The sequence below is a fragment of the Lytechinus pictus genome, chromosome 15 (assembly GCF_037042905.1).
Source record: "Lytechinus pictus isolate F3 Inbred chromosome 15, Lp3.0, whole genome shotgun sequence".
Taxonomy (NCBI): Eukaryota; Metazoa; Echinodermata; class Echinoidea; order Temnopleuroida; family Toxopneustidae; genus Lytechinus; species Lytechinus pictus.
The window spans coordinates 11,767,465-11,791,410 of record NC_087259.1 but is presented as its reverse complement, the minus strand read 5'-3'; the positions used below and the strand labels follow the sequence as shown (position 1 = coordinate 11,791,410).

Sequence of the window (23,946 nt, the reverse complement as noted above, 5' to 3'; positions counted from 1 at the left end):
TTTGACACTTGGGAAATAGTGATTTTTTTGTCAAATAAGAAAGATTGAATTTGATATATTTTATGAAAAAAAGAAGAAAATGTGTCCTTCGCAAATCGTTGACTACTGCAGACACAGGGTTGCTTATTACTACTGTCAACTCCACGAAACAGACTCCATACCAACCTAATATATTACAATATTTCCAATTGATGCATCGGTCAAATGGGAGTCTGTTTCACTGGTGTGACATGTAATATTACAGTAAGAGAATTGTGAGAGTGATAATTGAAACTTGAGGAGAACATGAGAAAAGGGAATAAATGACAAGGAAAACTGCTTGTAAAGCCGGAGGCGAAAAGATAGTTGTGACGATGAACTTACAAATGTATATGTTTTAAGAATGACTCAATTATTAAAAAGAAAACACTTTCTAAGTATATGAAAACAAGAAATTAACATAAACAAGAACAAAAATTTGTATACATAGATCTTCCTTTTAATATCTATTTTCTTCATATATCACTCTTAATATGATGACCTTACAAATTTAGTATACATGACATAAGTAAATGCAAGTAATTGCTATAATTACATAAGCTACGATTATGTAGGATTACATCTCCACCAATCTATACTGTAAATCACATCAAATAACATGTTCACTATAATATTTACTGTATTGACAGAGGGCATCACATTGAGGCTTGTTATTGCACATAATGATAATCGTAATGAGATTCAAATCATAGAAAAGCTAAAATCCTACCACACCATCGGAACAAGTTGTAAGCAAGAAATGACATTCATAGTAATTCTATCAATAGATATGCATAGAGGAAACAGATTTTATATTTACAGTACCGGTACTCTTAAAGCACAACATTTGCCATGCTATTGATATCAGAAAACTTCTCAAACTAATGCTAGATCCAATTTAGAGATACCACCAGCCCACCATCTACGGTACGGTAGAAGAAATGATTAAGTATCGGCCAAGTCCCACAATTCCCTACCACCTTTCAGAAGAGGATCTGGGGCCCATTTCATAAAAGACTTGCAACTGTTGTAACTTTGCCATTATGGCAACTACCATGGAAACCTTGATTCTGATTGGCTGCTGAGCCCTGTTACCTTGGTAGTTGCCATTATAATAAAGTTACAACAGTTGCAAGTCCTTTATGAAATGGGGCCCTGGTGATGAATATCTTTAATAAAAGCTGGTGAAGTTGAAATTACAGCAGCACCAGAAGAGTATCTCAGCCCCTATTAAAACGAAACCTGCCATCAATCGCTAGGAATGGAGGAGGGGAGCAGTAAATGTTCCTTAACTCCCCAATTCAATAACAACCCATTTGCCAATGCCAATTGTGGTAATGATCTCAAAATGAGTTCGAACTTAATCAAATAAAATGCCCACCAAAGTGTTTGTATGTACAAAGAAAAAAACAAAGCCAAATGGCTCTGAAAGAGAACGTGTAATTGCTGAGAAAGTGTGCAAAATAACCATGTGATTTAATCAAATGTTGGGTATTTTGCCAAGCAATATTAATACACTGTCCCACATATACTTTTCTGTGTTAGTGATCATAAGTGTTGTCACTATTCAGTTAAGGTTTCATGGTTTCACAAAGTTTATGTTCATGTACCAGATGTAGATCTATGATAATAAGGTGACGACCTTGATTTTAAAGACTTTCTCATGAAATAATTGTGTGCTGCAACCACTTTCTCTTACCTTTAAAGAGTGAAAGTTAAAAATATCAAGTTTAAGTAGCAGTACTAGTAATAGTCAATTAAATATCACATTAATGCCTGAAGAAACTCTGATAGTGTATGTTTATGAACTGATTCATTTTACAATTTGGATTTAAGACTGATGACATTTCATGAAGATTTAACAATCCAACCGAAACCATTGCCTGCATTTAAAGAGGTACATTCAAATTAAGATCCACAAACATTAAATAGATTAGATAGAGATTAGGATAATGTAATTTTTCAGCTTTACATATTGAGTAAAGCAGTATACATCAACAAGTAATATATACTTATTACTATTAGGTATATATATGTTTTACACAGAGTTAGATTTACAGCATTAAAAGGGAGAGGATTATCTGAAAGAAAAATGCCAACAAAAATATCTAAATTTGAATACATTATATAGAAAGCCAATGCTCTACACATAACAATTTTTAAGTACATGAAGTAATAAATACTTTACATCGAGACTCCAAAAATTCCAAAATAAAAATTTACAAAAGCTGATGGAAATGGATACCGGGTATGAAGTCTATAGTTGCACCATAACAGCACCTATATTCAGTGGGTTCCCTTTCTTTCAAAAATGTTTATAATTACATGTATTCCCTAAATTGGGTGTATTTAAGCACTTCTCCAATTTACAAGCATTTCAATATTTCATATTTTACCCGGCCATAAACTGGTCCTAGCAAGAGCCCTGATCCTCTGAGAAAAAAAAAACATGGTTGCCTGGCCAGGTTGCGGAGATGGTGCATTGTATGATGTAGAGCAGCGATGGATCCCAATACATTTTCATGAAATGAAATTTAAAACACCAAAATGCTAACCTTTTACTCAGCTTATCATGGTTGTTTGATTCTTTTTACATATTTTTTTAACGTGACACTAGGGATAACTTGATTTCTATGAAAATCAATGCTGTAAGAGAAAAAAAACATTACTGTTTGCACCATATCATGAATTCAAAGAATAGTGAGTGGATAAAAACCAGTTCAGTCAGCATACATGTACATTACTACATTAGGATGAGATTCTTTTCAAGACTCAAATACAAATATATACATACATGTAAATCACATGATCTCTTTATACCCCTTTGACGAAAATCAAATACATTGCACAAGAGACCAATGATGATTTGGGATATGTGCTATTCAGTTATGTACCTGTACATGTAGTATATTTCTTCAAAGAAAGAATCAACGGGTGGTTTATTTTTTTCTGTTAGCCAAATATACTACCGGTAATTTAAAAAGTGAAATTGTTCAACAGATTCACAATTATTGCAATATTTAAGAAATAGCAACAAAGCAGTAATGTATCCTCAAGAATATGTAAGAATATGCCAAAGTGCCTGTATTTTGAGGTCATCATACATGACTCTTTTTATTTTAACAATTTTTTTTTAGATGATCTTTGTAGGTTTGCATGGTGGAGTTTATAACATGAAGAAGGTTTACGGTTCACCATGTGTAATATGAAGAAGGGAAGGAAATACAGGCAGCAAGATTGAAATGGAAAGACGAGATAGGATGAAAAGAGAAAATTAGAAGTATTCTTTTCTTGAAAGTGAGTGAAGTCCTGAAAAGGACTGTAAACCAGATAAGATGAGCTGAATATGGCTTGAGTAGTGATGGTTTGAGTATGGCAGGTTGAAGTGAAGAGAGCTTACTCAATTTTTTTTTTCATTATAGGTCAGGTTGTGAAAGAGAGAGAGAGAGAGATTAAAACCCTATCACCTGAATTTAACCAATCTAGGAACCATCATAATCCCCTTCATAAGAGCTTTCATCTGCTTTCCATACATCTTGCCCCTTCATATGAACATGAACAAGATCCATAGATTGAGCTAAGGACAGATGGAAAAACTAAGTTAACCGTACGACAGTTACAAGATCTGAAGAATCTTCACTCGGGTAAGAAATTTGGAATGCCTCGTATTAAAAATGGCAGCGACTCGGTGCAATCACCCATTGAAAATGTTTCATAATTTCAAACTAAACCATCTGGATTACCATACATCGGGGTGTGGACACAGCACAGGGAAAAGAGTATATTATGCTGTTCGAGTAGACAAGTAATGATAGAAAATGGGATATTTACACTTGCACGTACTAGGAATAAATAAACCATAGCTCACAAGCAGGTTATATATTATATATACATCATCTACTGTATACTCCTTGGTACACTGTTTTCACACTTTCCATTCAAACACAGAATACAGTTGTAATTTACTGAAACCCATCGGAACTCTACTGGAAATCTACAATGCGTCAAGCTAAAACTCTGCTACTCACACTGGAATGGTTATTCAGAATCAATATCTTTTTTTCGGCAAAAGAAGGAACGAAAGCAACGGAGAAACTTTCTCTCTATTTCCTCGGAGATGGTGATGATCGAGGGATGGAGATCTGTGCGTTGGGTTGGCCACCATCGGCTGGAGGTGATCGTTGGGTGATTCAGTTGCTGCTCAAATCACGCAGATCGGTCAAGAATCCCTCTGGTGTTAGGATGTGAGTTGAACCTGGAGATACAATGAAATAGATACAGATGCAACATCTGACATCAAATTGTAATGATAGTCATCATCAATTAAGACTATCATTAATAATAATAATAATAATAATAATAGCTGGATTTATAAAGCGCTTTTTGCCTGAGGATACAAAGCGCTGCTATTATTACCCCGGATTTAGCTCGAGCTACCATCACTGGCGCTCAGTGCATTCTAGGAAATGATCCTGCCTGGTACCCATTCACCTCACCTGGGTAGAGTGCAGCACAGTGTGGATAAATTTCTTGCTGAAGGAAAACACGCCATGGCGAGGATTCAAACCCACGACCCTCTGTTTGAAAGGCGAGAGTCTGAACCACTAGCCCTCGACGCGCCCATTAAAATCATCACAATGTCGAACTCCATGATCAATACAATTTACCATCGCCACAATCATCAGGACAAGCACTATCACCATCATCCCCACGATCAACACCACTACCGTCATCACTAGCACAATCACTATATACCATCGTCACTACCACCACCATCACTACTACCAATATCACCTCGTCATTACTACCATCATCATCACCACTAGTATATTGAGCCAATAGTTTTGAGGGGGGCAGACATGCCATAGGGGGCAATATTTTTTCACAAAATCAACCCTTTTGATACGAAAATCTTATTTGTGACTCATTTTGACAAAATATCAAGCAAAGAATGATATATTTTGCTCACTTTCCTTCCCATTTTATTTTTTTTCTCCTTTTTTCTTGGTCGCAAAACTTTTTTTTTCTTGGGGGGGGGGGGGGGAGGGGGGAATGGCCCCCAAGCCCCTCATCTGTACGCTAGCAATCATCGCTACCACAATCGCCACAACCAGCATCATCACCATTATGACTACAACTATCAAAGAGTCCCAGCATCATTACATGTCATATTGTGTGGAGCGTTGTGGCCCAGTGGATTAGTCTTCTGACTTTGAAACAGAGGGTCGTCGGATCGAATCCCAGCCATCCCAGCGCAATTTCCTTCAGCAAGAAACTCATCCACATTGTGCTGCACTCAACCCAGGCGAGGTGAATGGGTTCCCGGTAGGAAGAAATTCCTTGAATGCTTGAGCGCCTCGGCAGCTCAGCTAAAGCCGAGGTAATAATAATAGCAGAGCCCGCTGGGAGAATAGTTTTCGGAACTGAAGTGGCTACCCTGGGTAAATATACCTATATTATTATCATTATATTATTATCACAGTCAAGACTAACACCATCACCATTGCTATCATACTAGTAATCATAACTTCCACCCTAATAAAACTTACCAATATAGACCTCCCACTTGTTGAACTGCGGGTCCTTAGAGACCTCGTAAGCACACCTCATCTCAGAGTAGGATACACCTCCGATCACAAAGATGATAAGACGTGGTCCGGTCTTATAGTCCAGGGGGCCACGATCCTTGTGCCAGTTGCCATAGCGAGCACTGGAGTTGAAGAAAATCAAATGTTAATCTTAATAACAAAGATACCACTATAAAGAGAGACGTTTCACTAATGGTTAAGATAATGAAAGAGGCAAACTAATTGCATCATGTGTTCCTACCAAAAACATTCTTAGGCAATAATAATTACTCCAAATTACATTTTGACATTAATTTTGATGCAATACATCTTAACCTAAAATAAACTTAAGATCATGAATCGTATTTAGACAGGGTTGTAATAAAAAACGTTTTTTATTTAAAAAAACAAATAAAACGCTTTTTAATGTTTTAAAACGTTTTAAATCGTTTTAAAACGTTTTTTTCCCAACGAATGATGTAATTTTCTGTAAATCAATTAAATTGTACATTTAATACAGTATGATTTAAGCTCTTGATGTTTTAAATACATTTTTGGAGTATTAGTAAGAGATGACTACAATTTTTTTTACTGAATTTCCAACAGAAAAGAATTTTCCCCCAAATAACAAAATCAAGGAAATTGACATTTCATAAGTTTATTCCTCATACATATGATGTAGTCTCAGGGTTTTTTGAGTCTTGTCAATCTAGGGGTTGAGAAGAATTTGCACAATGTAAGAAAATGACATAATCTATAGACTATAGGCTTTCAATGCTTAATTTCATTTACTCAATATGCTTTATTTCATTTGAATCAATTATACAAATTTTAAGTAATAATAATGATAAAAGTCCGCTTTTATATCGCGCTTAATACATTGGAACGACATGTCTAAGCGCTTTAAAGATTTATTATTACCACAATCATCGGATTCAATCAGTCATTCCCGCACACAATGTATGCACATCCTCCATTCCCTGGGTAGTATTCAAGTCAGTCGCCAGTGAGGCGCACACAGTACTGGACAAGCTACAATGACTTTTACATTCTACCGGGTACCCATAAGTGCATGAAATACAAAATTGGGTTTAAATCTATAAATATTAGGCCCTTGAACTGCTTATTTCTTTAATTGAGGAATTCTGATCAAATTGTTTTTTTAATGTTTGTTTTAGCTGTTTTTTTTACATAATTCTAATCTACAGTTTTGTGGTTACTTTTGTGTTTTTTTGATCGGTTTTTTAATGGAAATTATTGGCAATAATTTTCCAATCATTAACAAAAAGTACAAATATTGATACAGATAAAAATGTTGGCGAAAAATTTGCATTGGCTTTATACATGAAATCACGATATTGAGCAATTCTGGTCTGTCATGCACTTGTAATATCATTGAGCTATTAATGTGTTGATAGCTCCATGGTAATATCATAACCACATATCCATGCATGTATCCAAAAAATAGTCTTGAACAATATGGCATGGCCCTGTTGTGCTTATGGATTTATCATAGAAATTTTTAAGGGGGCCATTACGGTCCCCTGGGAGTGTTAGGGTTAAAGGTCAAGTCCACCCCAGAAAAATGTTTGATTTGAATCAGTAGAAAAAATTCAAACAAGCATAATGCTGAAAATTTCATCAAAATTGGATGTAAAATAAGAAAGTTATAACATTTTAAAATTTCGCTTATTTTCACAAAACATTTATTACAACTCAGTGATGTGCAAATGAGAGAGTTGATAATGCCCCTCACTATTTTTTTTTTTAATTGTTTGAACAATACAATATTTCAATTTTTACAGATTTGATAATAATGACCAACTTGACTGAACCAAAAAATGTTAAAACAATGGTAGTTCCACACATGTTCAGGGAGGAAAAAAAGGTTTGCTAGCTGATTATCTTATACTGAATTAAATTACTTTTCTTCATCTTTACGAAGCGCAAAGTTTCACCTAATTTTGTGTGTACCTCAAGGTTACAATGTCAGTTATACAGTCTATTTGCAAAATATTATTATGTTTGTGCAACACTTCCATTTCATTCAAGTACTACTATTACATATTTGAGCTCATTTTAAATAGTGTTTCTTTCCCTGTCTAAAAGTGAGCACAACACTCAGATGTTTGTTAAAATGAGAATATTCTTAAATATGGATTGATGTGCACAATTGAACAGGAGGAAAGGAACATGACAAAGCAATGGAGAAAGGGAGAATAAGGGGGGAAAGAGAGAGGAGAAAAAGAGTGGTGTTGAGAAAGATATTTAGTTAGAAGAAAATAATAAACCAATTAAGAAATAAAAGTATAAAAAATAAATTCATGTAAAATCACATCCATGCATATTTATAACACACAAGTCTATGAGGTGTTTTAAAACGCGTTTTTTTGGTAAAAAAAACGGGTGTTTTAAAACGCGTTTTAAAACATGTTTTAAAACACACCATTTAAAACGCGCCAACCCTGTATTTAGACATTAATTTTGATGCAATACACCTCAACCTAAACTAAACTTAAGATCATGACTTCAGTCATTCTGAGACCAAATAATGTAAACAAATTAGACAGATTTCTAACTGCAAACAGAAAAAAATGTGTGACTCCCTGCATGCCAGATCAATACTACATTACCCACCCCAGTTCTCAAATCTTCAAATGACCCCAGTGACCTTTCATTTTTGTGCCCCCCCCAAAAAAAAAAATCAATCAGGGCTCCTTGTCTGTGGATTTGTAAGCTGTTAAAACATCCAACACCATCATCAAATTATTGTTTAAGTTTCAAGAACCGCTCTTTTGAAATCATAGCTTACCTCTTGGGTCCAGAGCTCCCAGTGCTTCCGGTGTTGTTCCTGCCCGACAAGAAAGGATAATCTCTGTCACTCAGCTTGTTGGCAATGGCATCCTGGATAAACAAATATAAGAAATAATGAAAAGAAAAATGCTTGGAATTTTGCCATGTACATGGGTCTTTTCCAAGCAGTAACAATGTGTGTGCCTGCCTGCGGATGCCGGTGTTGGATCCTGGTTTCAATCTGGGTTCCCTTATTTTCCAGCAATCGGTTATGTCAACTTCGTCGAAACCTATCTGTATCATAAAATAATTGTGTTCATACACACACTTCATTCTTCACCAAGCCATCCTCTCATTCTGTCACTCTATCATGTGTTTCACTCATGCCTCATTAGCTTAACTTCCGTTTTCATCTCCGTTCCCAGGCTCACCTTCATCATGTCTCCATCCCCCAGACCAATTGTGTAAACACTGACCATACTGTATTACCCAGCTATAAACAGTCCCTTGTTCTCTCCATCTAGTCTATGTACTTCCATTATCACCATGCTACTCGGAGAATATATAACCATGTACGGTGTATGAGGTTGTAGTTTAGTGGAGAATAAAGTCAGTTGTGATTGTGACTCCAAACCAAGCAGTCATGCCTAGTTATTGAGTTGAGATCAAGACAGAGTTCAAGTGTGTATTAGGGTCAGAATCTATATCATTACAATTATCATCCTTATCCTCACTATCATCACCATAGTAACCACCACCAACACCATCACTGTCATCATCATAATCATCATCACTACCACCACCACCGCCGCCATCACCATCATCATCATCCCCATCACCAATGTCATCATTAACATTTTTACTGCTACAATAATAATAATAATCATCATCAGCATCTTCACCACCATCACCAATGCCATCATCATTTTTACTGCTACAATCATCATCATCATCACCACCACCATCACCACTACCACCACCACAACAAATGCCATCATCATCATCATCACCATCATAATCATCACCATCACCAATGCCATCATCATTGTCATCATCATCATTATGATCTTACCTCCATGATATCTTTAATAACTGGAGTCCATCGTGACATCCTGTAAGTCTGTTCTGTTATGCGCTCCTTACGCTGCACGGGCTTGCTCTTACGGCTTCTCTGCTGCTCATAACAAAAGAAAGAGAGGAATATGAATCGAACGATCCTATCTGGAGAAATCCTGAACTGATTTGACTACCATCATATGTCAAAAGAGTCTATCAGGGAATATTTAGAATTAGAACTAAAAATATTTTGATATATATCAATCCATGACAATCGTTTGCTAGTGCCAATGGGGTGTTATTAGGAATCCATTTGTTATCAAATATATACAAAACAGTCCAAAGAATACAACAGGCATTACAATGACTAAGTTACAATGGCATGTAGCACTCTAGCATAGGCTTGAACGCATACATGTGAAAGGTTTAAAAGGATAACTTACATTGTGGATGATCTGTACGCCAAGCTGGGCCATGTTATTGACGATAGGTCTGTCTGTGTCAGGTATGGCAGCATGTTGAATCAGCTTATTCAGATTCTCTTCAGTGATACCCACTTTGCCATCTAATCAAAATAAAATAGAAAATACACTAACATGAAAGATTACATGTCAAATGATTCAGCAAGAAAATGATTGTTGAGAATTTAGCAAAATAAGCATGGCATTCCTGCCAAATGCTGGTCTTTTCCGTGCAATTATAATACACTGCCCCACATGCCCTCATCTGTGCTGATCGTTTTTTCCAGCTTAGATTTCATGATTTCACAAAGTGCATTTTAGGTAACTGTACCAGATCTAGATTTACGATGATAGTGGCATAACATTGGTTTTCCTTAATCCTGTTAATAACAGACGGATGACATAAACCACTTTTACTTTAAACAAGTGGAATGCCTCTGGCAGTCTCGCCTGCATTACACGATTCGATATAGCAGCAGTGCTGACTTTGAAAACAGCTATAGAATAATTATTCACAAAAGAAAACACTCGTATAATAATAAAATACTATGTCCGTTGACCCAAAATGACCTTGGACCATGATCATGTGATCTAAGACATGTGCAAAACATACTTGATTACCCTTATGTCTATGTTTCATGAACTACATGTGTAGATCCATAAACTTTCTAAGTTATGATGCCAATTCAACAAATACCCCAACACGGCCAAAGTTCATTGACCTTAAATGACCTTTGATCTTGGTCATTTGACCTGAATGGTGCACAGGATATTCAAGGATACATGGTTACTCGTATGTCAAAGTTTCATGAACTAGATCTATAAACTTTTTAAGTTATGATGACAATTCCACAAATACCCCCAACATTTCCAAAGTTCGTTGACCCTAAATGACCTTTGACCTTGATTGTGTGACCTGAAAATTGCACAGGATGTTCAGGGATACTTAGTTGCTCTCATGTCAAAGTTTCATGAACTAGATCCATAAATTTAAAAAAAGTTAGGATGACAATTCCACAAATACTGCCAAAATGGTCAAAGTTCGTTGACCCTAAGTGACCTTTGATCGTGGTCATGTGACCTGAAACTCGGGCAAGATGTTCAGTGATACACTATTACCCTTATGTCTCAGTTTCATGAACTAGGTCCATATACTTCCCAAGTTATGACAACATTTCAAAATCTTAACCTTAATTAAGATTTCGATATTGATTCCCCCATCATGGTCAAAGTTTGTTGACCCTAAGTGACCTTTGACCTTGGTCATGTGACCTGAAACTTGGGCAGGATGTTCAGTAATACTTGATTACCCTTATGTCTCAGTTTCATGAACTAGGTCCATATACTTTCCAAGTTATGACATTTCAAACACTTAACCTTGGTTAAGATTTCAATGTTGACGCCGCCGCCAACAGAAAAGCGGCGCCCTCTGCTATGCAGGCGAGACAAAAATGTAGAGCAGGATCACACGAATCTTCTCAGATGCAAATTTTTTTCCCATCCCCACCAATCACTACCCCTCTTAATCACATGTGGGTAACATTACCCTAATCTGGTTTTCTTTCGCCTGTTACTAGCATTCTAGATGAAATATGTGTGGCGTGAAACACGCATCATTCTAATGTAGAGCAGGATCACTGATCCCCCCTGACCATCATTCCCCCTCCCAATCACATGCCAGCAATATCATTCTCTGGTTTTCTTCCACCTGTTCTTAGCAGACCTGTGAAGTGTGAATCAAATACCATTCTCACTAATAATTTGAAGAGGATCACATGAAGCTTATCATACACTGATTCGCCTCCCCCACACCCTTCATCCCCCCCCCCCCGTCACATGTTGGTAACATTATTCCAATCTGTTTTTCTATCGCGTGTTAATAGAAGATACGTGAAATATGAGCAGACTGAAACATTTACCATTCTTACTTATAATGTAGAGCAGAATCACTCGAAGTTTATTATAAATGGACCCCCCCCCCCCCCGTTCCCCACCACTCAATCATCCTCCCAATCACACATCTGTAACATTATTCTGATCTAGTTTTCTTTCTGCCTGTTAATAGTAGATAGATGAAATATGTGCAATATGAGACACCTACCATTCTTACTAATAATGTAGAGCAGAATCACTCAAAGTTAATCACAAATGGACCCCCCCCCCATTCCCGCCCCTCACTCCCCCTCCTAATCACATGTCAGTAACTTTATTCATATCTGGTTTTCGTTCCACCTGTTGATAGTTTTATAGATGAAATGTCCGTGGAACACCTACCATTCTTACTAATAATGTAGAGAAGGATCACACGAAGCTTATCATACGCTGAGATCTTGGCATCAAGGAGGATGGGGACGATGTTGCGCATGTGATCTTTGACCTTCTCTCCATCGTAGTCCATACCCATAGCGAGATCCTGTTCAACGCGTACAAGCTTGTCAACGTTGTTCTTGTACTGATTCATGCACTCCTCTGCAAGCTTGAGTTGGGTAGTGTACTGTGAATGGATGGAAAATTATGCACTCCACAAGATTTACCTTACGTAACATATGTCATTTCACTCAATAGGTATAACCCAAAGTTAAAACTATATGTCTATTTTAAAATTATATGTCAGGCAAAAAACAAAATATTGTCAGGATAGCTCACAAAATTGCCTCAAAGATATAAAAAGTGAAAACTAGATGGATTCTTGACTATGCTAGTAGAGTTCATTCCTCTGTCATCGCCCTGTCAGAAATTTATTACAAACTTAACTTCAACAATAAAAAAAAAAAAAATCATAATCTGACCAGATTTTTCACTTTCATGAGAAAATATAATCCACCAAATCACACTTTTTGGCTATTGCATCTACTCATTACTGTGACAAGATATGACCTCTATGACCTTTGACTCCTAATCTAATTAGTTCTTCTATGCTCTTATCTGCATGGTGTGCTCAGTTCAAAGTTGATGCCTCATACAGATATCACAGAATGAGATAATTTCTGGTATATGACAGCTAAAATCACACCCAAAATACCACTAAAATGCAGACTTACATTGTGAAATCTTAAAATGATATAAACTCCATCCATAAGGAGCAATAGAAGTGTATAACTTTTTGTTTATTTTGATTTATCCAGTCATTTGTGAGTGAATCTGCACTTTAGTTGACACATCAACCTGTGATAGAAAGACGAGTAAAAAATAACAGTGACAATGTGTTCAATACATACCTTCCTTAATTCTTTCTGATACTGCGGCATCTTCTTGATCATCAGAGTCAGATCACGAACACTTGTCTGAAGAAAAAATAAATAAAGCAATACAATATCAATAAAAAAATTGCTATTCTCCATGGTGGAAATCACATATTCAATGTGTGTTGAAAACAAAATCCCAGGATTTGGCTGGAGCAACCTCGACAGAGGGAATTTTAATATGGATAGCTTATTTCATCAACTACTGAAGTAGAAATTCCTGTAAATAAGCAACCAGTGGACCTATGGCATTTCATGCCATCTGAGGGACCTGTAGCATGAAACTAAAAAAAAGGCAGCTTTGGAATTGCATGTGATCGTTTGTGAGGCAGAGTCTTACTATTATGACTATCCATTCTCTGCTTAAGTCAGGATAACAATATCTGTGCTTTACCTGTGGCAAAAGCGCTATATAAATCCAGCAATTATTCTTATTATTTAGTGTCATGTTTGCAAAATTACTGTAGATGCTGGATTAACAACTAAGAGCGTAGGAGTGAAAATTTGTGTTACGTGTGACTAAGCATCTTTTAAGCTGTATGCAGTGCGGTCCTCATGACGAAAAACCTCCATTTGAGAACACTATACCCCAGTTTTTCTCAATGAATTCTATTCTCCAAGTACGACAAACCCTACTGCCCCAAGCATGCAATGTAAGTATCAAAACACCTGTTTCTTGACCTCAGTCCGAAGATAACACAACAGCCCGAGCGCGGTCCGGGAAAACATGCCGCCATTTTTTATTCACTTACTTTCCTTATTTCGAGGTTGATTTTCTTCGTTCAAAATTGAAAATGGACTAACATTGAATTTCTGAATACGATATGCCTTTGAAAACGTGATTAAATATCGAATACAATAATTTCATTCCAAAGGTCCTTCTACAGGCAGAGAAGTCTTACGTAATAGCACAGCTGTTGTTTATCATTTTGTCCTTGGCTCAACGCTCATAATCTGGCCTGTGGGGATTACCTGGCCAAGCGGATGTTGATCAGGCGGGTGTTTCATAAAGCTGTTCGTAAGTTAAGAACGACTAGTGATCCTGTCTTGCGGTAAATGGTACAAACCATTGGCGATGATCACCAGTCGTTGTTAAAGTCGCTCTTAACTTACCAACAGCTTTATGAAACGACCCCCAGGGCTTGGAAATGATTTTTTAGATTTCAAATACAAATTGGGGTCTAATACCGCAGTTTGCAATCTGAACTGCGGTATTTCTGCAAACGGGGGTTTGACGTAATGCCTTGTGATACGAGGATGTGACACAACCCCCAGGATGTGCAGCCCATGAGGATGCGTCATCATATATTTGAGAGGACCACAGATCTCAGGCCTAGAACCATTGTGAGAATTGAGGTTGGGTGAGAAGGATTGAGAGTACACATAGCTGGCTCATGCATGGCGCAAAGCATCACTTTACCCAAAGTGTCACATATATATTCAGATATTCAAAATTAATTGTCATGCTCAAATAAAATAAATTACATTGGCATGAAAATTATATTCCGGCTGTTGGTATACCAAAAAACAAACATATAATAGATAATTACAAGAATAATGGCATTAAATAATATACAATACAAAATTACACAATGTCACAACTAAAGAAATAACACCCAATGATGATGATGATGATGATGATAAAGAGAATGATGACGATGATGATAAAGAGAATGATGACGATGATGATAATGACAATGATAATGAAGGTGATTATGATAATGGTTTTGATGAGAGTGATACTGATCACAATATTATGAAGAAAATGTTACCTTTTCCCCTCCTGATCCCATTTTCTTGCCTTGGGCGAATTCCTTGAACTGCTGAGTCACAGTCCTGGAGCAAGGGAGAATTTTACAACAAAAGACGTCATCATTCATGGCCAATTACGTATGATTTTCACCACAGCCTTACTAAGTCTAAGATATTAGGCTTGCTCAAGACTCCTGCATTCCGGGCTTCTGCTCATCCCCCCCCCCCCCGCCCTAAATCTCTTTCTCAGGCTTACATCATAGCAAATGCTTATATACATTACATGCAAAACCTGAAAAAAAAAAAAACACTGATCCACTTTGACCTCTTCTAATTTGCAATTGATTGCAGCCTAATTTTATGTGGCCAATGATAAATTGTCGGGTTTTTTTTTTGGCATAGGAAAAAAAAAAAATGTTCAATTTACAACTACTCCCAAAATTTGATTATCACATTTCAAGTATTCACCTCACACTCTATCTAACCCCTCCCTCAACTTTACATGATTCATTCTAAACCGAATCCTCATACTCTCTCCCTCAACTAGCTTCTTCCAAGCAGGCAATTTGTTGTTCAATTTTAATTTCGGGGGCTACTTTTTGCAAGTTACTTCCAAAATCTACAATGTTTGGTAAGATTTAACATGGCAATAAATGGGGATTTTCCAGGGATCTTTTTTTAAAAAGTTTCCAGGGGGCAGTTTTGAGCATTTCGAGGGCAGAATTGCCCCGAGCCGCCTGCCATGTATCTTTCACCTGTTTCTAAGTCCACTTTGGTCAGCCCCCCACCCCCCCCCCCCCCCCCCCGGAAAAAAAAAGTTGATGGTAACTCACTGTGATACTACAGCGATGTGCTGATGACGGAGGGCAACCCACATCTCATCTTTGTCATCCATTAAAACTTCACAGTCCGGAGCGCTACCACCCTGCTGCTCGTATCTAAAAACATTCAGAAAAACAAGAGAATTTGAAGATAACACAACAACAGACACATATTAGGAAGATGCTATTAGAAAATATTTACCATTGTTATATTAGGAGTGACAGATTTTAGACGATTGCAATAGTCAAATATGACTGATTGTCATTCAAAGCAAAGAAATAAGAAGATGACAACGCTATGGAAAAGTTGAAAACAATTCATTGCAAGCTATCAATTTTTTTTTCATATTAAAGAAAATCCTGATCATTGGTGTGATTTCAGGTTAAATCAAATATTTTAAATAATTTGAAGACCTTAAAAATCGCTTTTGTCGCTCTTTTTGTATGATAATAAAAAAAACAAACTTAACTCCCAATTTATTCTGATCCTAGTGTGATAATAAAGTTATGATTTCCCCTTTATAAGTCACAAAGCTAGATACGGATTTGAGCCAATACCCTGTACATCAGCATCAATAATAACAAAAACTTATTCATTTCTTTATTTGTTTATTTAGTAATTCATATATTTATTCATTCTTCATTCATTCATTCATTTATTTATTTATTTATTTATTTATCATATATTAAATTATATTTTGTGAAAATGGAAGAAAATACATGTACAATGTAGATGTTTATTTGAATTGAAATTTTTTTTTTTGGTATAATCATTAATTATCTGTATATTTGTTTATTTATTAATTGCTTTAGACATGGTCTCTTTAGTGCGTAAAAGAGTTGCTTTTTGAGAGAGCCCAGAGACATACCTATAGACATCGTTTTCAATGGGCAGCAGGTCATACGCCATAGCTTGGTAGGTGAGCTCGTGAAGGAGAGGGGAGACGGGGTCAAAGCCACGATCGATGACCAGGAGCTGTGATCGACGCTTCTCAGGACCCTCACCCATGCTGGGGTCATCGGCCTTGTAGGCGTCTAGCTTGTTCTGGATCATGTGGGCAAACTCCATGTTACGGTCAAACTCGCTGTTGGGATAATAAACATCAATTCAGATTACAGGTTTGAAGATAAATGAAAGTAGTTGCAGTAGACACTGATTTCATGAGGAAGTCTGTAGAATCAATGTTAGTTGTCATACCATTTTAGATCTAGATCTGATACAGTTACATGAAATGAACTTTGTGCAATTATAACATCTAAGCTGAAAAACGATCATACTGAGGATCACCAACACAGATAAGAACATGTCGGACAATAGTCAAAATTAGAATAGAATTTTGAGCTTGTTTTAGCATTTTTATTACGTACCGACAAATACACACAGAATATCATATTTGCCCTCCCTGTCTATCTATAGATATGGTAAAATTATTGAAAAAATTTGTGGAAAAAATTAGGTCAATGCTCAAGTACAGACTACCATTGACAGACTAGTACAAAACAAGGGACAGTGTCATTAAATTTTCCTACCATGGAAAAATTTGACCAGATTCTTCTTCAGAAAACAAAGGAGACATACCTTCTATAACGGATGGCGGGGTATTCACCGAGTGTTGAGCACAGGGTGGCTATCTGTTCAGCCATGCGTTCTACATACATTGGTCGTGTTTGTGATCGAGAAGGGTTGTAAAACACATTGAAGCTGTCCGGACAGTCAAGAGAGAACACCTACAAAAAGAAATTGGAGACAAGGGATAAATAATTATGAACCTCATCCACAAAACTTTGTACAACCTGCAACAATAAAATCGATCAATATCTTCAATAATAATTATGACAAAATTGGAGAGGTCAAATGTCAAATGTCAACACATAGACGGCATTGTAGTTTACTGCGTGGTCCATGTTGATCTAGCTGCTGGAGTTATTCTTATAGGGTGGGCTATCCAAATACATTTTCATGAAGGGCATTACTTGCAGAGATTCATACACTTGTCGTTAACTGTGCAATACTATTTTGCACAAAGCAGACCAAGAAACAGGTCTGCTATCAAAGGTCAAGTCCACCCCAGAAAAATGTTGATCTGAATAAGTAGAGAAAAATCAAACTAGCATTTTGCTGAAAATTTCATCAAAATCGGATGTAAAAGAAGAAAGTTATGTTTTTTTTTTTTAAGTTTTGCTTATTTTTTTTTACAAAACAGTGATATGCATAACTCAGTGACATGCAAATAAGTCAGTCGATGATGTCCATCACTCACTATTTCTCTTGTTTTTTATTGTTAGAATTATACAATATTTCATTTTTACAGATTTGACAATAAGGACCAACTTGACTGAACCATATAATATTAAACAATGCTAATTCCACATGTTCAGAGAGGAATTAATCGTTGTTTCACTTGACAATGAGGAGAAAATAAGAATATTTTATATTTCATATAATGAAATACAAAAGAAATAGTGAGTGGATGACGTCATCAGTCTCCTCATTTGCATACCGACCAGGATGTGCATATAACTGTTTTGTGAAAGTAAGCGAAACTTTAAAATGTCATAACTTTCTTATTTTACATCCGATTTTGATGAAATTTTCAGTCTTATGCTGGTTGGATTTTTCCCTTTTTATTAAAATCAACTTTTGGTTGGGATGGACTTGTCCTTTAAATAAAAAAGAACAATATGAATTCTGTGTTCTATTCCTACATGCTAGCTGTGCACATAGCCTTTCAACTCGTTGCCCTCCCTTGGGGTTAAGCATTCTATCACAGGGTTTGATAGAAAAAATTGCAAATGCAAGCAAGTCAAAGTCTTAGATGATGATAGATGGAATTGCACCGCGTTACATGACATGACATAGTTTTGACCAATAAGTGATTACAATCTTAGTATTAGGTTACTAATGAAAAATATATTTTAACATGTGAGCGCCAACCGACCATTCATTCACATGTATTTAGAATACTCATGAATATTCATAGAAGGGATTACCTGTGATTCATACGGTAGGAATGCAACGTTGATTTCCTTGAGTGTCTTGATAAACCGTTGAGCAGGGCTCTTGCATAATCTCCCAAACAATGCATCCTCACAAGCTGGGGAAAAAAAACATAACAACATCATGTATCTCATTATCTGATGACAGTGTAGATCCCTTTCACGTGATTGTTAGAGAGATTAACTTTGACAAGGCATCTATTTTTGTCTTACATGCAAAGATACAACTCGTCAGTGAAGATTGGTTATAAGTTAATATCATGGCTCATCATGGTTTCATTCAATTATGAAGATTCAAGGGATTATTTGATAAAACTAACAAAGCACAGCATTTAGTTCGGGTATTTCTTTGAAACAGTCAGCATCAGGACTGGTCTACAAGTATCTTACAAGGGAAGTCCTTCCTATTGTGCTCACAGATTAATACTCAATAGGTTGACAGATTGTGTTGCATGGGTCAGGCTTATAACTTTCAATAATATGTAATTGTCTTTCTCCACATGAACAAATTAAGAGTAAGTTATACAGTATGCTGAGGATGATATTCTTTTAATCTTATCCTAGGTCATGTAACATGCTAGAACAGGGAAAATACTCACTTTCTGTAAAGAAGATGTGAGCATATTTGTACTGAAGAGAGTTGATATCCTTGAAGTCTGCAATCAGCTGCATCACATTCTAAAATAGAAATATAACAGAAAAGGGAACTTTTGTTAGTTGTAAGAAATAGAATGTGCATGTAGGCTTCTTTCGGTGAAGAAAAAATAACAAAAGCAATCAAATGTCCAGAAAATCTATGCATCTGTTCAAATTAGGATATGCATATGGTGGAATTACTTGACTTGGCAGCTCAGTGGTAGAGCACCTGTCTCATTGTGGATTTGATCCCTGGCCGAGTCAAACCGAAGACTCGAACATGGGACCCCCTGCCTTCTCATTAGGCTCTCAAATTTTTAATAAAAGAGAAAGATACGTGTTACAATATGTTAGGCAAGGCCTGCTGGGACCACTAAAGTTGCTACCCTGGGCAAATAAGACTTATAATCATGTAAATTATACTATGTATCTTTTTTCAGAATTATCAAAGATGAACTCAGCAAAGAAATTGTGTATCCAAGAGTCTTGGTTTGGTGCTTCTATCCCATTTCAAACAAGGGCTCATTACATCTAATCCCATAGCATCAATTTCCTTCATATCTTATGAAATATTTGTATTATAAGGTAAAAAGAGTATTCAAAAGATACCTTTTCATTTGGCTGGATGATGTAGACACCTTCTAATCCCTTTAGAGGCTCTCTCTTCTTATTGATGTCTTCCACAACTATAAAATGACAACCATACAATTATAAAAGTTATCATGATCAAAAGCAATTAAGGACTTGTAAACAAATGTTCATACTGATGAAATACAAACACAAGATTCATGAGTTTCTTTTGTCTGATCATGTTTCTTTTTAGAATGTAATTTAAAATTGTCAAAATCTATTTCACATGCCAGAAAAGGAGCAAGAAGTACAAAGAAAGATTTGCATTGGTTAATGTGTTTTGTACTTGTTAAATAAGTATTCACATATGAGTTGTGATTGTACCCTGGAAAACACAAAATCTAAAGGAGACTACATGTAGAGCATTCTTGTACTTTTATATAAAAATATCTTTTTTTTAAGGATCACAAACAATAACTTCTATTAATAACTTTTCCTGTCAAATTAGGAAGAATGTATTTCAAAGCTCTTCAGATCTATGCCCTAGTATTCACCAAAAATGGCTGAAATATTGGGTGAAAACACTGTCCCATACACACATTCATGTGTGCAGAGCAATAACTCACACCAAAATAATTATTCTTGATGATTTTCAGGATTCCAGCATATCATTTACCGATCCGTTTGAGAGAGCTTCTTCCTAAATTTGATCTCAGAACCAAACTTTACATGTATAATTCATCTTTCTTTCTTTAAAAAAAATGTTTCTTATGAAGAAAAAGGTGAGAATCAAGGTACATACTAGTAATGCCTTCATCAGCTAGATCATGCATGCGAACACATGCTGATATCATTCTCATACTCAGCTGATCCAAGACCAAAACCTGAAAGGGGAGATAAATACATGAAAAGAAAAACGAGATGATCTTTCAAGGTTTGTATGGCGGGAAAAGAAAAATTGTTTATAATTTTTAAAGTTTTCTCTTACTTTGTATCAAAACTGCAGGTAAGCCTGCTGAGTTGATAGGAATCCAAACCCAATCAAGTAGTTCTCTGTTACTCAGAAAAAACCCAAAACATTAATCCTCTCAATGCAACGTGTCTTCCTCTGTAGCTAAAGGAATTGGAATACTATGTAAACTAAAAAAAAATCTTACCAGAGAAATCTCTTGTTATGATATATAATACATTGATTTTGCCATTTATTCACTACTGTAACCTCATTTGGGGGAATAGCTGCAAGACAAGGCTTGATCATATACTTTTATTGCAAAAGAAAGCGGTTAGAATTTGTTCAAAATCTGCATATCTTTCACATACAGACCCTCTTTTTTATCGTCTGAAAATATTTAAGATAAATGATATTGATAGTAATACTTTACAAATAGCACTGTTTATGTATCTATAGATATAATTATGACATGCTTCCTCCAGTATTCACGGATTTATTTTCATACAATAACAATTTACACTCATATCCAACAAGAACATGCAATAATATTCACTTAAACAATCCCAGGGCACTATTTGCATATAAAACACTATTAAAGACATCATGGACCTGATATTTGGAATGCATTACCAGATTCACTCAAGCTGGCAAGATCATTCCTTTAAACGAACTATAAAAGAATTGCAATTAAACCAATACCTAACAAATAAAAAAAAAGAAAGTCATTACCATTGTTATAATTATTTTAATTAGACATGTATAAATTAAAAATCAAACAACAAAATGTGTTATTTTCTCAAATTTCATGCTAAGGACCAAGCATCTCTCTTGCCCCCCCCCCCCCCTGTCCCTAATGCACTTGCACGTTTAATGACAATAGATATTAATTATTTTGGCTATTTTCCAGGGCGGTTACGTTTTCAAGCTTTGCTTTTGTGACGACCCTTACAACCATCCTATTTATTGTGTATCAGAAAATACCACTTAATATTTTTCTTTTATGTAAGATATATTTGATGATTTATATACGAAACTATTGTTCATTATCTTGATGTCAAAGTTCAGATATGTATTTTCTTGTCCAGACTTTTGTTATGAAATATGTTGCAAAAACCAATAAATGAAATGAAATGAAAAAGAGATTTTTGTTTTTAAAGTGAAAAAAAAAAGAAGTGGAAAATATTGAACTACTTATTTTTTATTCACATCAGCTGAAACTGAAATCTGATTTGTTGTAAAAAGCATACCGGTACTGTATGAAAACAATTTCACAATTTGTCAAATTTTGACGAGATATGCAGAAAATTCACTGCCACTACATGTACGTTTAAAAAAAACCAATGGAATTACATCACATTTTATGGGACAAGAACACATCAATAGTGTGTAAAGTTGTGTCATTGTGTAACTTATGGTTTATGAAAGTGCATTGTAAAACATTTGTCTAATAATGAAACATCTTCTCCATGGTATACAGTATGTGCATGTACAAATCAGAATCGGATTGTACTTACATTCTGGCACTTCCGCTTTCTGAGTGGAATGATGACATCATTCATAATACCTGGAAAGAGAAGAGATATACATGTTGTAGTGATTAAAAGTGCTTGTATACACAACAAAAAAAGTAAGTCCCCCCTTAAACAAACATCAATAATTTCCGAACCAATGCGAGTTTATAATATATTTTTACATGAGCGTGTAGGTAATTTTATAAGCTACCCTCTGAGTAAACGTTATGGACGTATTTCACTTCATGCTTCAGTGAGCAGTGTCAGAAGGCAAAAATGTCACTTTTCAAAAGTCACAAGCCAAATATCATGACTTTGATTCCATTTTATTGGAACTAATTCCACATTCTCATCATAAAAAAATAGTCAGAAGGCTTGTAAAAGGTACTCTCTAAAAGACGATACAACTTTTTTGGCTAAATTTCACGGTTGAATAAACACAAGTCAAAATTTGCTATAATTTTATTTTTTACACATTTATATCAATAATAAAAATGATAGAATATGATGACAGCTATTTTTGGAAGAGTTTCTTCAACATTATTCATCGTTTCACGGTTCAATGAACATTTATGGAAAACAAAAAATACGATTTTCAAATATCATAGGCAAGTATTGGTTCATTTTGGGAACTGAAAATGATCTTTTCTCAACTTTTTCTTTATGTTCATGACCAATTAACATGCTTCAATGATTCAAAGGTGTTTAATTAAATATCCATGCTTGAATGAACATGTGGAATGCGATTAGCTCTTTTTTACGTTATTGGAAAAAATGCAATTTGTTACTATGGATATCTGTCACAAACCTCCTTGCATAGTTCATTTGATTTGATTTTTATGAAAATCCCGATGTTTAATGCATCAGTGAGCACACAATATTTAAAAATTATGCAAATGAGAAGAAAGTTCAAGGCCTTGGCCCCACTCTGTGTCGTATCGAATGGTTATTTTGGTGTGCGCGCCTTTTGGATAGTGTTACTCTGAAGCCATGTACGAAGTTTCATGAAATAACTATTGGCAGAAGTAACAAAAACCGTCCATGAAACAAGCCCTCATTTCATATTTGTTAAAATTTTGACTTCGTCTCTCATAGACTTGTGTACATTATGGGTGCACATGTTTAAGAATAAGTAACCCCTTATTCAATATGGTGGAACTTTTTTTCACAGCTGTCTTTAGCAATGTCACTTGGCAGTAATGTTTATCAACCTATGGGCAGAATTCTGTGCAAAAATGAAATCGATTTGGTTATTTATGGATGAGTGAGCACGCATCAAAGTGGGAAAACTGGTATTTTCAATGTCACAGACTCATTTTAAAGGGTAATAAAGTGAAAATTGGGGGCAAATTCGGTTTCAAATAAGACTTAAATTGCTATTGTTTTATCATCCATCATTTCTATCACCACACACTTTCCGAACTTTAAACATTTTCATGGTTGAGCGAGCACATTTGAAAACTTAGGAATGAATACTCTTTATACTGCATAAATGTATTCTTTTCCTAACAATTTCTCATGATCAGTTTAATTTATGGACAAATCAGTGGTGGGTCCAGAATTTTAAAAT

General features: G+C 35.6%; 1 protein-coding gene across 1 annotated transcript; it reads right to left on the bottom strand.

Annotated features, from left to right (window-relative positions):
- Positions 1-456: 456 nt before the first annotated feature.
- On the bottom strand, positions 457-22,424 carry LOC129278347 (syntaxin-binding protein 1-like). Its single transcript, XM_064110360.1, has 16 exons — positions 22,380-22,424; positions 20,716-20,797; positions 19,953-20,029; positions 19,307-19,385; positions 18,702-18,805; positions 17,290-17,438; positions 16,580-16,795; positions 15,723-15,827; positions 14,910-14,973; positions 13,114-13,179; positions 12,170-12,389; positions 9,878-9,999; positions 9,451-9,552; positions 8,398-8,489; positions 5,568-5,728; positions 457-4,273 (listed from the first exon to the last, which is right to left on the bottom strand). Exons 1-16 carry the CDS (start codon positions 22,422-22,424, stop codon positions 4,209-4,211), a joined length of 1,749 nt encoding a protein of 582 aa, XP_063966430.1. The 3' UTR covers positions 457-4,208.
- Between the last annotated feature and the right edge of the window lie 1,522 nt (positions 22,425-23,946).

Bases quoted from the DNA above. Each gene is read 5' to 3' on its own strand.
- LOC129278347 (XM_064110360.1), bottom strand. From the start codon at position 22,424: ATGAATGATGTCATCATTCCACTCAGAAAGCGGAAGTGCCAGAAT. The intron at 9,553-9,877 runs GTAAGTTATCCT...TGTTATGAGCAG, and splicing joins GCGTACAGATCATCCACAAT to CAGAGAAGCCGTAAGAGCAA. The intron at 8,490-9,450 runs GTAAGATCATAA...TTGTTTATCCAG, and splicing joins TTATTAAAGATATCATGGAG to GATGCCATTGCCAACAAGCT.